The sequence below is a fragment of the Sorex fumeus genome, unplaced genomic scaffold, assembly GCF_029834395.1.
Source record: "Sorex fumeus unplaced genomic scaffold, SorFum_2.1 ptg000131l, whole genome shotgun sequence".
Taxonomy (NCBI): Eukaryota; Metazoa; Chordata; class Mammalia; order Eulipotyphla; family Soricidae; genus Sorex; species Sorex fumeus.
This window is the reverse complement of record NW_026606188.1, coordinates 22359936-22376985: the sequence shown is the minus strand read 5'-3', so window position 1 is coordinate 22376985 and position 17050 is coordinate 22359936. Positions and strand designations below refer to the sequence as shown.

Below are 17050 nucleotides of genomic sequence, written 5' to 3'. Positions count from 1 at the left end.
CGATGCCAACCCCGGTTCTCAGGCTCTGCCCGCGGGGCTCGCAGTGTCGGTGCCCTGATGTCACGGTTCTGCTAGTACGATGGTGGGCGGGGGGGTAATGGAACTTCAAAGCCTGAGAGGGGCCTTTCCTCCGCGGCAGGGAGGCGTCCGGGTCACCCGGTCGGCCCAGCCCGGGCGCTGCGCCGTCCCCGGGCGGTCACACTGGCCCGGTGATGTCACACAGGCCGGGATCACACCGGGCAGCTGCAGCCTCCGCGGCCACCCTTCAACACCTGAGCTCAGCACCGCCGAGCACTCGATGCCGAGGGGGCGGGCGTCCGACCCGCGCGCTCCGTCCACGCTGGCGCCGCACGGAGGCCCCCCCGCCCGCACGCCCACCATGGAGTCGCCGTGACCCGCCGCGCTCGGGCACTTCCGCCTCAGTAGGTGTCATGGCGCCGAGCGGCTGAACGGTTCCCGCGAGGCGGGGCCGGCCGGATGGGGCGACGGCTCGGCACTCGGCTGGTCGGGCCTGGCGACAACGGCGGCCGCGGCGCGAGGGCCCCGGCGGCGGCCCCGGACGGCGGCAGGAGGCCGAGGCGGGAGCGCGCGGGGCGGCGGCGGCGGCGGCGGCGGGGGCGGCGGCGGGGGCCCGGGCGGCGCGGGGCTGAGGGGGCACCGCTCCGGGGGGCGGGGGGCCGGGGCCCGGGCCGGTTGGCGCGGGGGCTATGATGACCCGGCGGCGGGGCCCCGGATCTCGTCTCCTGCGCCGCCTCGGCACGGCAGCCCCCGCGCGCGGCTGAGACCCCGACACGCCGGCGGTGAGTGGGGCCCTCCGGGGGACGGGGCGCCTCGGGGGACGGGCCGCGCCGGCCGCGCTGCGTGTCTGTCACGGGCGAGAGACCGGGCGCTCGGTGGGTGTGGACGCGGCCCGGCGCGCTCGGACGGGCGCCGGGGCCGCGGGCCGGGGCGGGAAACTTTTGCCCGTAGCCGCTGTCGTTAGGAAGGGGCAGGGGAGAGGACTGCGGGGACACGCGGACCCCGGGCGGACCCCCGAGCGGCGCCGTCCGGGCGGCCGCCTCCCGCGCCGGGTCGCGTCCCCGCACGCGCCCACGGGCCCCGCTGACCCCGGGCGTTTCCCGCGACCGCCTCCCCGTCTCATTTCCACTCCCGGACGCCGCTGTCCGTCAGTCCTTTTTTATCTGCGGGTTTCCTAGAAACTGATGGAAACAAGCGGTGTGGCTTCCTGCGCCCCGCGAAGACGGGCTCGAGGGAAGTGGCTCGTGCCCTCAGCAAAACCTGCAATTTTGCTGTTTGTGTGAAGCTATTTTGAACTCCTGGTCTGTCGATTTTGGTTTTTGTGTGTGTGTGTGTATGTGTGTGTGTGTGTGTGTGTTTTAGAGGATTCTAGAGAGGGCGAAGCATCAACCGTTTAAAAAATGTTTGTGTGTAGACTTTGATACATGGCTAAAGATTGGAAATTTACTAATGAGTCATTTTCCCAAATTGTTACTTGGCTGGTGATTTTGGATCTTAATATCTAATTAATCTTCCCCGCTCTTGTCATATTAGTTTGATGAAGGATATCATTGACTGTTAAGAGACTATTGTTTACCCGAATAGTATTTTGGTAAAGTGCTTGTGGTTGGAACTGGAGGCAGTCAGGCCAGAAAAAAGCATTTGAGGAGTAAAATGGTGAGTGAGATTTTGTAAACATTACTGGTTCTGATTGGCAAGGATTTTTGCTGGTGATGTTTTCAGAGTACTTAATCCCATCTTTGGGCATTGTAATTTTATGTAGTTGATTGGTAACTTGAGATTTTAAAACTAAACCAGAGTTACTTCCTAAAGGGAAAGAAGGTAAGCTCAAAGTTCACAATTCTGTGGAAGACAGAATTCTTTCATTCTGTGGTTTTGTTTTTATAAGCCCTTCTCAGTTGGTGGTGGTGTTGGTGGAAATCAGCGAGCTGAGCCTGCCTTGTAAACTTCGATACTCAAAACTTGTGCAACTTGTTCTGAACTGTAACTAGTCTTCTTGTGATTTAAATTTTGCAAATAAAAGCTTCCCGATCTGCTCTCTTTCTTATTTCTTGGCTATATAAAAGAATTCATTTTTTGGTAATTTTTTTGAAAGTCATTGATTCCATCTCAATTTCTTTCTCTTTTGGGGTTGGGGAAGAAACACACCCAGGAGTGCTCAGAGCTTTCTCCTGACTCTGTACTCAGAATCACTCCTAGCAGGGTTTGGGGTACACTTTGGGGTACAGGTATTGAAACTTGATTGGCACATTGCAAGGCAAATCCTGACCCCCCCTGTATTATATCTCTGGCCTCTGCATCTCAATTTTCCTCACTTGTATTGCCATTCTGAACATCAAAGTAATTTTTCACTCATACACTGCTTCTGTAATCACTGATAAACTTTTGGGTATTTATGTTCTTTTAAAAAAAGAATTGTAGCCCGGGGCTGGAGCAATAGCACAGAGGATAGGGCATTTGCCTTGCATGCAGCCCACCCAGCTTTGATTCCCAGCATCCCATATGGTCCCCTGAGCACTGCCAGGGGTAATTCCTTAGTGCAGAGCCAGGAGTAACCCTTGTGCATCGCTGGATGTGACCCCCCCCCCCCAAAAAAAACAAAAAAAACCCCAAAAACATATATATAGCCAAATGAAACTAAAAAAAAGTATTATACGAGCAACAAATTAAGGATAAGCAAGCATATGAATTACTTTGCAGATTCATTTATATGAATTAATTTTTTGGGGGAGGGGCTACCCTGGCAGTGCTAAGGGGTTACTCCTGGTTCCAGGGGGGCTCAGGGGACCATATGGAATGTGGGAGATCCACCCTGGGTCTTCTGCCCACAAGGTGAGTGCCCTGCCTCTGGCTGCTAATTTCTTAAGATTATCTTTGCTTTTATATCTTAGTTGCTCTTAATTTCCCTGTAGTTAATAACCCTCCAGTAACCTTACTCTTTCAGTGTGTGGAGCCAGGGATTGAACCCAGTACCTTACATATGCAAGGCAAATGCTATACTGATGAGCTGCATGCATCCTGGCCGCCTTACGTATATTTATAGAGCATAACATGGTCTATACCAGGGGTCACACCCACCAACTGTGCCCCCGCCCCCCCCCCCAATCCCATCAACGGCCAAGACCCAGAGACTATAAAACCCAGCTCCCGGAAGCAACATCTTGTTATCTCATTCTTAACTTTGGACAACCTGGCAGGCTACCGAATGTAACCTGCCCACATGGCAGAGTCTGGCAAGCTCCCTGTGGTGTAACCAGTATGCCAAATACCAGTAACAATGATGGGTCTCATTCTCCTAATCCTGAAAGAGCCTTGAATATGGCACTTTTTAAAATCTCAGGGCTAGGGCGAAGGAGACATTACTGGTGCTTGCTCGAGGCAATCGACGAACAACAGGATGATTGTGATGGTGTGATTGTGAACATGGTACTTAAACATTTTTATATCCCATATTTATATATATATGTATATTTTTTGTATATTTTATCTTGAAAGCAACATTATTAGTACTTGGAAGATAAAGAAACAATATTTATTTCTTTTGAATATTTGAAGTACACCTGGTATATAATGCTTTCTCAGAGTGCATACTGAGAAAGAATACAAATACAAGGGTTCTTTGCTAGCAAGGCTACTTTAGAGTGCTATTGAACATTTATTTGGGATGGGAGATAGTTTTGTGGGTGATGTGCTTACCTTGCATGCCTCTGACCTTGGTGTGATCCTCGCTACCACATTTTGATCCCCTGAGTCCTTTTAGGAGTCATCCTTGAGCATATAGAGCTAGGAGTATGCCCTGAGCACTGTTGGGTATGGCCCAAATCCCTCCAAAAAGAAAATAGGAAACATGCTTGGCATTCTTGAATCTCCTTTTTTCTCATGTTGGAATTTGGGAGTTTTAGGTGTAAGAATTTCTTTCTTTTTTTTTTTTTTTTTTTTGGTAAGAATCGCCTCCCACACCCCCCCCCCCCTCAGTTTTTGGTCACATCTGGTGGTGTTAGGACTTCTTCCTCATTCTGTGCTCAGAGCTTATTCTGTGCTCAGAGACAGTGCTCAGGGGACTATATGTTGTATTGTGCATCAAACCAGGCTAGGTTATGTGTAATCAATTTCCTTAAGCCCATTCTATCTTCTATCTCTCCACATACTTTTTTTTTTCTTTGCCAGTATCTTTTCCAATAAAAAACATCTTTTTTACTCAAGGGTTTTTTTTTTTTTTAATTCTTACATATTCCCTGTCAAATTGGCAGAAATCTTCTCATTCATCCGAAGGAGCTTTTCCACCTTCCATCTGTCAAACTATTTTTACCTTACTTAAGTTCTATTTTTTTTGGGCTTTTGCTTTTGCTTTTTCATCTAAACTGGTCCTGTTGTTTATTTCATATTATCTTGCTTTACTTTGACATTAAGTTAGAAACTCCTCAAGATAGTGTCCCCCCCCCCCCCCACAGCCTTAAAGCACCTTCTTCTGTTGCTATAGTTTTATAATGCCTAATATTAGGCACTGTTGACTAAACGAACTATTAAAATTTGGGTCAGAAAGCCCTGCCTAGAAGGAAAGTATCCTTTAACCAGCTTGCTAAAATATTATACATTCGTGGTTTTTTCACTGTTTGAGGCCACATTTGTCTTTGCTAAGAGCTTTCTCCAGGGGTCACTCATGCTCGGCTGGGTTGAGACCAGGGATATGTGCTACCAGGGATTGAATCCAGGTCAGCCACATGCAAAACCTTACACACTTTGTTGTCTTTCCAGCCTTAGAAAAAAATTTTAAATGGTCTATTCTGCATTTTCCTCTATTTTTCTAACTGGGAAATTGGCTTAGTTCATTCACCGTGCTTGCATGACTTGTTTCAAATTCTTAGGATTGAAGGCTCATTTGGGATTGGGGGGAGGGTGTACAGTGCTCGGGGCTACTCCCACGTAGATACTAAGGGACTCTTGACGATGTTTAGGGGATATGTAGTACCAGGATTGAACCCAGTCCTCCTGCATGCAGAACACATGCCCAACCTGTTGATCTCTTTTGCACTGTCAAGTTCATTTTTTAATTCTATGTCTCAGAAAATAATACTCATATTCACTTATAAATAGGACTACAAACTATTCTTGTAAATACTAATTTAATCAAATGGCGCTTGAGTCTTCCTTATATTGTTGGTCTTTTTTTTGGGGGGGGGTCACACCTGCCAACGCTCAGGGATTACTCCTTTTCTGCACTCAGGAATTATCCCTGGCAGTGCTCATGGGGACCATATGGAATGCTGGGAATTGGACCCGGGTTGGTTGCATGCAAGGCAAACATTCTCTCTGCTGTAATATCGCTCCGGCCCACTTCCTTATATTTATATATGTATAAGTAATATGTTTTTGTAACCACTTATTTTAGCAAACATTTGGCATATATTATGTGCCAGTCATTATCAATCAATTGATGCTGTTGATACCCCTCCCTCACCCCCCCAAAAAAAAGGAAAAAGAAAAAACAAACCAAAAACCAAACCAAACATGCCTACTCTGCTCTTGAAAATTGCTCCCACAGAACTCAGCAGATAAATCAACTATTTTTTTTTGGTGGGGGTGGAGGCACACCTGTTGATGCTCAGAGTTACTCCTGGTTCTGCACTGAGTATTACTCCTCGCTCTGCACTCAGGAATTACTCCTGGTGGTGCCGTTGGGGAGCCATATGGGATAATGGGATCAAACCCAGGTGGGCCATGTGCAAGACAAATGGCCTACCCACTGTACTGTGACTCCAGCCTGATAAGCCAGCTTTTTATTTTTGTATTTTGGTTTTTGGTTCACACCGGCAGTGCTCATGGTTCTGTGCTCAGGGTTCACTCCTTACAGAGTACTGGGGACTCTATACTCAATGCCAGGGAGCAAATCAAGGTCAGTCACGTGCAAGGCAAGTGCCTTACCCAAAGTACGTACTTTCTCTCTCTCTCTCTCTCTCTCTCTCTCTCTGTCTCTCTCTGTTTAGAAGTCAACTTTCAAATAAATAATTATAATTAATAAAGTCCAGAGAAACACAGAAGTCAGTATGTGATCTGACCTGTGTCTGTTTCTTTGGGTCTTGTTTTGAGTATTTCCTTCCTATTCAATCATACTGGTCTTTTCTTTGGATAGGGCAAGAGTTTGCCTTTGTACTGTTTATTTTCACTGGAATGTGGTTCCTTTTGGTCAGTTAGTTTTAGTGTCCCCTCCGTACAAAGCCTTTCCTGATGCTAAGTTTAGAGTATTTTCTCTCCTTTCTCATCTGTCTTGTAATTTGTGTTTTCTCATCATAGTGTTCACCACTTTCTGTTTGTGTTTGTGTGTGTGTTTGTGTGTGGAAACATGCAAAATGTGCTTGTGGACATCTTCCCCACTAGAAAGTAAACTCCAGGAATTAAGGGCTCTTGTTTGTCTTGAACAACTGTTAATGTGCTGTCTAAAACCATGCCTGGCACATATAGCAGGTGCTTAATATTTGGTAAATGAATAGCTAAATAAATAAGTACAAGTATGTCAAGTGCTAAGAAGTAGTAGAGAACATCACTAGTATGTATGAAATGGCCCAGGAATTGGGTCACTGAAGAGAATCAGATCTCTTGTTAACCAGGTAATGATGGGCATATGACTCCTCCCAAACCCCAGTTAATGGCAGGACAAGCAGCAGAACCACTTGCCCTATACTTCCCATACTCAACACATGCTGTAAGTGGTCAGTGGGCTTTTGGATGGATTGTTAATAGTATATTTGTCGGCATAATATTGCTAAAACTATAACCTAGCTGAGGGAAAATAATTATTCTGTGTAATCTCCTGAAGTAAATATTCTAGGTTAAAATGAACATTCCTGCTAAACAGGCAGCTGCCCTACACAATCTTTTAGGAACTCTCTGCTCTATTCCTTTTGGTCTCCTATGCCTTGGATGTGGTGACTGGTGGCTCCCCGTGACTGCCTCCTCATGGAAACAAAGAAATCAGAGAGGCTCACCCACAGACCACTTTGCTGTTGGAGTGGGTCTGGAAAACATGGGCTGGCCATATGCTGGGGAAAGGAGAGTTGATGATGATCTAAACCAGTAACTTCTCCCGACACTGAAACAGGTGAGATTTAGACAGAGACTAAAATGAACTTCACTTTCCCTAACAAAAACTTAAAATGAATTTCAGAAGAATGAGTGTAATGTGTGCAGGAATCCAGAGAAATTAATAAAGTAGGAAGAGTGAGTGCGCCTGGAAAAAGATGGGTTGAACCAAGGATAAAGATGGGATGAACCAAGGCAACATAAATAACCAGGGTCCAGATCTTCCACAGTCGAGAGAGTCAATTTGGAGTTTTTGGATTTTATTCTAAGATTTTAAGCCTCACACATAAAGGAACTGGCAGAGGAATCCAGGTATGTGGGACCCGGGGCTGAGATCTCCAAGGCTGCTCAGATCGGGACTGGGCCTCCTTCACCCAGATCCCCTCATCTTCCAGTAGCTAGGCGCTGCACCCACGCCGTGTAACTAGTCTTCTTATTGTTCGTTCTCACTTTTGGAGAACCCAGCAGGCTACCGAGAGTATCCTGTCCGCACGGCAGAGTCTGGCAAGCTCCCGGTGGCGTATTTGATATGCCAAAAACGGTAACAACAAGTCTCACAATGGAGATGTTACTGGGCCCACTCGAGCAAATTGATGAACAACCTGAGGTCAGTGCTACAGTGCTACAGATTTAATCCTTGGAAAGCCAGGTTTGAGTCAAAAAGGCTCTGTTATTGCTGGAGTCCAGAGTTGTACCATTTTCAGGAAGTTAGTTTACTGGGAGAGTTTTCCTGTAAGTTAAAATGTTTGTAATTTGCTTAACAGAGCCTACTGTCTAGTAAGTTTTTAACAGATGTTAATTCTGTTTCATGTTTTTATGTGGGAGCCTCAGCCTAGGAAAAGAATTTCCTTGAGCTCCCCGTGGCATACTCGATATGCCAAAAACTGTAACAACAGGTCTCACAATGGGGATGTTACTGGTGCCCGATCGAGCAAATCCGTGAACAACAGGAGGATAGTGCTATAGTGCTACAAAGCTAATTTTGTGAAACATAGTACCTCTATCTTATATTTGGAAAATGCAGTAATCGGCTAAATTTCAAAGTTGTATAAAAATAAGAATGTTGCTTTTTCTTGTCAGTTTATGAATCCGTGCTCGTTAAGGTCCATCAGGTCACACTGTGAGGGTCCTGATATCTGAATCCGACTTCAGAGCAGTACGCTCTGGCAGTGGGGAAGATCAGTGAAGTTTTGGGTTGTTCCTGTGAACTATGGATCGTTTTAGGTTTGCTCCTCCACTCCCACCCCCCTTGCTGGGAATTGAACTCAGGACCCAGACATGATGGGCGCATATAAGTCTTGCTAGAGTTGTAGCTGTCAGTTCGCTTATCCCCGTTTTGCCAAAAGTGGACAATACTGTTGACTTGGAGACAGCTGAAGTATGCAGCCTGCTGTTTCAAAGCTTGGCTTTACAGGGATTTTTCTAAGCTGCCCTCTTTTTGGGGTTCATTGGTAGGTGTTGTCAAGGTTCCACTGCTGAATTGTCCCTTGTTGGGTTCTTGTTGAGTCTTTGATGGACTAAACTGGTTCTGACTTGATGTAGTTTATTTGAGATTCATTGCCAACGGACTGCCCTACTTGTATGCCTGCTTACTTTTTTTGGGGGGGGGGGATGGTGTAGGGTGGGGGAGGGGTTAGGCCACACCCGAGTGCACAGGGTTACTTACGACTCTGCTCAGGGATCACTCTTGGCTGGCCTCAGGGGACCATGTTGGTGTGCAAGAAAGGCCATGCCTTACCAACCTGGTGCTGTTGCTTGGCACCTCGACTGCTTATATGGAAAGTGCTTAGAAATACTATTCTGGCTAATGCAGTCTTTTAAAAAGTATTTTATTCTACTTGTAAACTTAATGGAAAATATTTCATTAGATTATCATGGACTCGTTCCAATATTACTACTTTAATCCCCTGTACTCTTAGATATATTCCTAGATATGCTTACAAACCAAATTTTGTATTCCTGTTTTAACTAAATGCTTTTAGATCTATAAAGGTTGTGGTTATGTTCTTTGATAAGTAGATAAAACTAGTAAGCTAATATGCAATGGAAAACAAATTTAGAAAGTTTACTTCAGTACCAGAGAGATAGCTCAAGGGATTGGTGTGAATACTTTGTATGTAGCCCCCCCACCCCCACCGCCAGCAGCACCCAGCTGGGAGTAGTTCCTGAGCACCCAGCCAGGTGTGGCCCAAAAAACAAAACAAGAAGAAAAAATGCTTCCTTTTATTGTTCAGAATTAGGCTAACTTATGGTGGCAACTCTTATTTTAATAGGCAAATTTTAGAAAGACATTAGTCTTTCTTTTACTAGTTCTTTTACTATTCAGTTTTCTTTTACTATTTTACTTATTTGGTTTTTTGTCAGTGATACAGGTAGAACAAAACGATTTGTAAATTAGAAGCCTCAGAATTAAATTGCACTGACTTTAGCTTTTAATTTACACTTTTTCTCCTCAAGGCTCATATAAATTACAGGAACTCTTGCTTAAAGTATATCCAGACCTCATTTTAGAAATTAAAGGCTGAGGGTTTGTTCTTTACAGCTGACTAGTTCAGTGCAGATTGTTTTTAGTTGCTTTCAGGCCCAAAGAAATGTACACATTGTTTTTCATGTTTTGTAACATCCTTTGTCATGCTTCCTTCCTTTCTAGTTGTGTGTTGTTTATTCTCTTGTGACAAATAGAATTAACACTGTGTGTATTGGACTGGTGATCCCACATATTTAGGACCACACAGATGAAAGGAAAAAACACTGGAAAAATAAAGCCTGACCGAAAATCTTGTATATATAGAATGGTGGTGGGTAGATACGTGGTAGATACGAGGTTGGCAGGCAGGTCAGCTCATCCTGCAATTAGAGTGTTTTTACCGTGATGTTGTCTGGTATACCCTGGTGACTCACGCTAAGAACAGGACAGGTAGGATAACTGTAGTTTGGAATGCAGTTTGAAATCAGTTCAAGTTATGAGAGAAGGTCAGGGTGCTGTGGGGAGTTCACAGTGAGGGGAGACAGTTTTGATGGTAATGATTGTGTGGAGAGGAGGGAGTTTGTGTATTTTCTGTAATGGATGAGTTTTCTAGCAGAAAATCTTCAGCATGTTAGGACGTGGAGGTAAAAGTGATGGAGTAGCTGTCCAAGAACTGACAAAAGCAGTATCATTGGAGTTGAGGAATCAGATTGAGGAGATTTGGGAAGGCAGCAATCAGATTTTGGGAGAACTTTTTGAGTCTGTTGAAGATTTTGGACTCTCTCCCCATAGTGCTGAAAAACTATGTGGTCAGGGTGTGCTGGACTAGAGAGGTGATTAAAAAAGAGGAAGTAACCTTGAACCCAAAGTGTGTGTGTATGGGGGGGGGGGAGCAGAGAAGGGGAGGAGGGAGGAATGGAGTGGGTAGGGAGAAGACTTAGATATTTTTTTGTGTGTGTGGGTGCCTACACCCAGCTGTGTTCATGCTTTCTCCTGTTCTCGGTTAGGTATCACTCCCGGCAGGACTCGGGGGACCATCTGGGTTACTGAGGATTAAACCTGGGTCAGATGTGTGTGGGGCAAGCTACCTCCCCACTGTGCCTTAATTTCTGGCCCAAGACTTCTGATTTGTGTAGTTTGAAAGTAAAGATCTCTTGGGAGCCGAAGCAATAGTACAGCAGGTAGGGCGTTTGTTTGCCTTGCACCTGGCTGACCCAGGTTTGATCCCCAGCATCCCATATGATGCCCCAGCCCTGCCAGGAGTGATTCCCTAGTGTAGAGCCAGGAGTCATCCCTGGGCATCGCCTGGTGTAACCCTGAAAGCCAAAAAAAAAAAAAAAAAAAAAAAGAAGAAAGAAAAGGGGATGAGGCAAGTAAAGGAAAATAATAGGTTAATACTTAATAATAAAGAAAAATTCAAAGTAAAGATCTCTGAGTGCACTCAAGATTAGAGACTGTGAGTGCTTTGACTTAAGCTTAGGAGGTATTAGATACGGGGGAACAAGGGAGAGAAATAGGTTATGACAGTAATAACAATAAGGGCCAGGAATTTAAATGATTGATCAGAGCATAACGGTGCACACAGAACCCCAGGTCCAACACTCAGCACCGCATGACCTTGACTGGCTATAGTTCTGGTGGTCATGGAAATACCAAAAATCAGTAATTTTCAGGCACAAAGCACTTAACGTGTACTTAGTCATTTTGTTTTTAAAACAATCCCATGAGATGAAATGTAGGTATTAATACCTGAAGTTTTATAGATGAGGAAACTGCCTTATTCACCTGAATTTTGACGGGAGGTGTTGGGCATATGGCTACATTTCAGAACCGAGAAGGGCTGGAGACTGCTGCCTTTCTTTTTGCATGTGCTGAATTTGAGTGTTTGTAAGATTTCAAACTAAGTTGCAGTATGGATAGAAAGACTTAAAATTCAAGAGAGAGAAGAGTGGATTAGAAAGATTAAGGACTCTTGGCGCCGTGTAATCCCATCAGCGGCCAAGACTCAGAGACTATAAAATCCAGCTCCCGGAACCGCACGGCGGGCCGCGACATCTTATCAGGACATCTTTTTATGACACCTTATCTCATTTCTACTTTGGACAAACTTGCAGGCTATCGAATGTAGCCTGCCCACAGGGCAGAGTCTGGCAAACTCCCCGTGGCGTACCAAATATGCCAAATACCAGTAACAATGATGGGTCTCATTCTCCTAAAGAGCCGTGAATATAATCTCAGGGCTAGGATGAAAGAGACGTTACTGGGGCCTGCTCGAGGCAATCGACGAATAACAGGATGATGAATGAATGAATGAATGAAGGACTCTTCAATTGTCTAGTTCTGGGAAGTTTACTTATAGACTAAAATATGAAAAGATGGCATAGAGCCCAGGGCATCTGACGTTTTTATGGTTTGACAGGGGAGAAGACAACTATGAAGTGACTTGCTGTGACATAGTGATCTTTATTCTGAAGGTAATAACTCTGGGTTTATTGAGGTGTTGGTGGGACATTCAGTGACAGAACCTTGGGCCCTACTCACTTGTTTTCCCTTTATTTTTTCTAAGGTTAATTAGCCAGATCTTTTCCAGGCTTTGCATCTTGATTAGTTTTTTTGGTCAGTTTATTGACAGTCCTTTTATAATGTAGTGGATAAAAAGTAGATACTAATTTATGTGTGCTTTGTGCTTTTCATATTTTGTATCTAAGCAGGAGTCTTTATTTTTGTTACTATTATTATTTTGTCGCACACCAGGTGGTGCTCAGGGCTCACTCCTGGCTGTGTGGCTAGCGGTCACTCCTGGCGGTGCTTCAGGCACATATTCAGTGCTGCGGTCGGCTGTACAAGACAAGCACCTCAACCTCTCCATCATCTTCTGACACTGTCTATTATATTTGTCATCTTATTTCTGTTCATTGTCTTTTTGGACGTTACTTTATGATATTGAATATCATGCCCACATTTGGATCATTTGTCAGTTTTATCAGTATTCCATCTATGTCTAAATTAGATTTTAGGGACATACCTGATACTACTTGCTGACTTCTACATACCTGGAGGACATCTGTTTGCTCTGAGATTGTTGGGTACTTGGGGTGATCGGGGACTGTGTCCTGGGTTCAGCTCAGCCCTCCTGCATGAAAGAATGTGCTCAACTTGCCGAGCTATCTCTCTTACAATTTTTTTTAATTTAAAAATTATTAAGGCTGGAGAGATAATACAGGGGTAAAGGTACATGCCTTACATGTAGCCAACACTGGTTCTATCCATGGAGCCACATGGCCCTCCGGTTGTTACCTGGTGTAGCCCTGGTAACAGGTTGGACCACCCACTTCTCCCCCCTCACTGCTGGGTATGATCCTGGAGACTTGCAGCCCTGCTGAAGTGGCCCAGATAATCTCTGTCAGGCACAGGTAGTATTGCTTCCTCAGGTCCTGGTATTGAACTACCAACAGGGTTGACTAGAATGGCTGAGATGGGGTCTTTGGGTCCCTGAATATTGCTTAGGAGGTCCCCCTTTTATTAATTTACTTATTTTAGTCTTCTTCCTGTTTCTTTTCATGGTGATTGATATGCTATAACTTGGGATTGCACATACACCGAACTGTTGTTCTTGAGTATACATATTTTTTTTAATGCTGTGGTGCTTGTGTGTGTGTGGGGGGGAGGGGGGTGTGAGGTGGTGGTCACACATTGGGCTGTGTGCTTGCATACTCTGTATCACGTTTCTCTCTGGGTTTTGCACTCCTTTCGTTGTACTTGCGCATGTGCTCACCAGAGATTATACTTTCTTTTTTGAATTTTGGGTCACATCCAGCCATGCTCAGGGTTATTACTGGTTCTGCACTCAGGAATCATTCCTGTGGGGCTTGTGGGACCATCTGGAGTGTTTGGTATTCAAGCTGGGCTGTCCGCTTGCAAGACAAATGCCTTACCTGCTGTACTGTTTTTTCAGCCCCTGGTTAAACTTTGTGATTGTGACACCTGTACATCTTTTTAACTACCAGAGCACACACCCCTTTGTGAAGGTGCGCACATGCCTGGCTGTAGTGGGGCTGGGAAGTGTTTGTGTGTGCTGGTGATCACAGACAACAGAGCAGCCAGGCTCCTACACCTCAGGCAGACGCTCCAAGCCCCTGAGCTACTCTTCTAGGTTTTCTGTGCCTAAAATTACATAATTTAAATAATTAAAAAGTTAATCAGGGCAGGAATGAAGACAGCTGTAGAATTGAGTTCTGGTGCCAAAGAGCCTGGATTTGAATTCCAGTGATGCCACTTAATCGTTACATTATTTTGGGCAAATTACTCTAACCTCTCTGTGCTTCAGTTCCTTCATCTGTAAAATGTAAATAATGGTAGTATGTTTTCCAGAGGACTGTAGTGAGGATTAAATGAATAATGCAGATGAAGTGCTTAGACTCTTATTTCCATATTGTAAATGATCAGTCATCCAGGCTATTCTTGGTGTTGTTACTGTTTTTGGAACCATTTTAGATGGTCATTCCGATTGTTTTTGTTTTGAGACCACATCCTGTGTTGCTCAGGGTCTGTTCCAAGCTCAGTGCTTGGGGTGCCTTTCTGGTGTTGCTTTGGGACCATACTCAGTCTGTTCAACTCTCTGGCATCATGTTCATTCTCTCTCTCTCTCTCTCTCTCTCTCTCTCTGTGTCTCTCTCTCTTTCTCTCTGTCTCTCTCTCTCTGTCTTTCCCCTCCCCCTTTTTTGGGTCACATCCAGTGATGCTCAGAGTTTATTCCTAGCTCTGCAAGCTAAGAGTTTCTTCTCAATTGAGGGTCTGATTTTTCTTTTCTCTCATTGTAGGTATGGCATCACAGCTGCAGGTGTTTTCCCCCCCATCAGTGTCGTCGAGTGCCTTCTGCAGTGCAAAGAAATTGAAAATAGAACCCTCTGGCTGGGATGTTTCAGGACAGAGCAGCAACGACAAATATTATACCCACAGCAAAACCCTCCCAGCCACACAAGGACAAGCTAACTCCTCTCACCAGGTAGCAAATTTCAACCTTCCTGGTTACGACCAGGGTCTCCTCCTCCCAGCTCCTGCAGTGGAGCACATTGTTGTGACAGCCGCCGACAGCTCCGCCAGTGCTGCTACTTCGACCTTTCAGAGCAGCCAGACCCTGACTCACAGAAGCAACGTTTCTTTACTTGAGCCGTATCAAAAATGTGGACTGAAAAGAAAAAGTGAGGAAGTTGACAGCAACGGTAGCGTGCAGATCATAGAAGAACATCCCCCTCTCATGCTGCAAAACAGGACTGTGGTGGGTGCTGCTGCCACAACCACCACTGTGACAACGAAAAGTAGCAGTTCCAGCGGAGAAGGGGATTACCAGCTGGTCCAGCACGAGATCCTTTGTTCTATGACCAACAGCTATGAAGTCTTGGAGTTTCTAGGTAGGGGGACTTTTGGACAAGTGGCTAAGTGCTGGAAGCGGAGTACCAAGGAAATTGTGGCGATTAAAATCTTGAAGAACCATCCCTCCTATGCCAGACAAGGACAGATTGAAGTGAGCATCCTTTCCCGCTTAAGCAGTGAAAATGCTGATGAGTATAATTTTGTGCGTTCTTACGAGTGCTTTCAGCATAAGAATCACACCTGCCTTGTGTTCGAGATGCTGGAGCAGAACTTATATGACTTTCTAAAGCAGAACAAGTTCAGTCCACTGCCACTCAAATACATTAGACCAATCTTGCAGCAGGTGGCCACTGCCCTGATGAAGCTCAAGAGTCTTGGTCTAATTCACGCTGACCTTAAACCTGAAAATATCATGTTGGTTGATCCTGTGCGCCAGCCCTACAGAGTGAAGGTCATTGACTTTGGTTCTGCCAGTCACGTTTCCAAAGCTGTGTGCTCAACCTACTTACAGTCCCGTTACTATAGGTAAGTGGTAAATGCTGAAAAGCGTATCTTCGTTTGGAAAGCCATCCTTGTATTTTACATATGCTACATAGCATATGTTGGGTTCTATGTAATAATTGATTTATAGATATTAAGGTAGAAATAGGATGATGTGTTTGGTTCTTTACCCTTAGAAAATTTAATTCAGGCTGAATCTGAAGGCTGTTTCTACTTCTAGTTCCTACTAAAAATGCTCTCATTCTAAATATGTAGAGATGTTTGCTTATTTGTAATGAATTTGGGCATATGCTGTTATTTTTCCCAAGTTCTTAATCTTGGCAGGTAAAGTGCCTTGGGAATAATGCCAGATCTAACTCTAGCAACATTTTCTTCTTTTGCATTTTCTTTCTTGCATAATAATGAGAATTTGATAAAATGACTATGAGAAACATCTTTCTGTTTTAACATTCACCATTTATTTTGAACTTACTTGATTTGGAGTTTAGTTTTTTCAGAATAACCTTCATCCAAATATTGTATACTTGATTAATTTTTATTTTCAGATCAATATTTCTAACATGACTACTTTTTTTTAACATATATTAATTATTGGGACAGTACTTAAATGGTGATTATATAAAATTTTGACTAGTCTGTAATTAAGCTTTACTGGAAAAAGAGGGGAAAGGCTTTCTTGTTTGTTTTGTTTTGGGGCCATACCTGCTGATGCTCAGGGGTTATTCCTGGCTCTGCACTCTGGAATCAGTACTTGGGGTGCTTGGGGGACTATATGGGATGCTAGGGATCAAGCCTTGGTTGGCCCAATGCAGTGCAAGCACCTTATCCACCGTATTATATCTCCGACCCGGGAATGACTTTCTGAGCCCTTATTTATCAGTATTAAGTTTTACGGAACTTAAAGAAATTTGGTAGTCAAGCATGAAATGCAAGACTTAGCGATAGCACAGCGGGTAGGGCATTTGCCTTGCACATGGCGGACCTGGGTTCAATTCTTCTGTCCCTCTCGGAGAGCCTGGCAACATACCGAGAGTATCCTGCCCACATGGCAGAGCCTGGCAAGCTCCCCGTTGTGTATTTGATATGCCAAAAACAGTAACAAGTCTCACAATAAGACACTACTGATGCCCGCTTGAGCAAATTGATGAACAACGGGAAGACAGTGCTACAGTACTACTCTTATCCAATCAAGAAATGAAACATTACTGAGTCAAATGGGAGCTCAGTTTCTAGGTTTTGTTGTTTTTTTTTTTTTTTTTTTTTTTGCTTTTTGGGTCACACCCAGCAATGCTCAGGGGTTACTCCTGGCTCATACACTCAGGAATTACTCCTGGCGGTGCTCGGGGAACCATATGGGATGCTGGGAATCGAACCTGGGTCGCAATGTTGGCTACGTGCAAGGCAAACGCCCTACCCGCTGTGCTATTGCTCCAGTCCCGAGTTTTTTGAGGAAGGTTCATAGAACAGCCTCTCCTTCCCCATCCTTCCTTATCCTTGTCTCACAAAGACAATGTTTATGAGAAACGGTCTCGTTCCTGATTTTGCATTTGCTCTCAGTGGAATGAACATCTCTGCACGCAACAGTTATGTGTACCTAGGTCGAGAAGTCAACAT

General features: G+C 44.8%; 1 protein-coding gene across 2 annotated transcripts in view; it reads left to right on the top strand.

The window, feature by feature from the left end:
• The first annotated feature begins 616 nt into the window (after window positions 1–616).
• Window positions 617–17050, top strand: part of HIPK1 (homeodomain interacting protein kinase 1) — a 66165-nt gene continuing 49731 nt past the window's right edge. For both annotated transcript variants that reach the window (XM_056139077.1, XM_056139076.1), the window contains exons 1-2: window positions 617–800; window positions 14383–15460. In XM_056139077.1, the coding sequence (XP_055995052.1) occupies window positions 14385–15460 (1076 nt within the window). In that variant the 5' untranslated portion in view covers window positions 617–800; window positions 14383–14384. The remainder of the gene's footprint in view (window positions 801–14382; window positions 15461–17050) is intronic.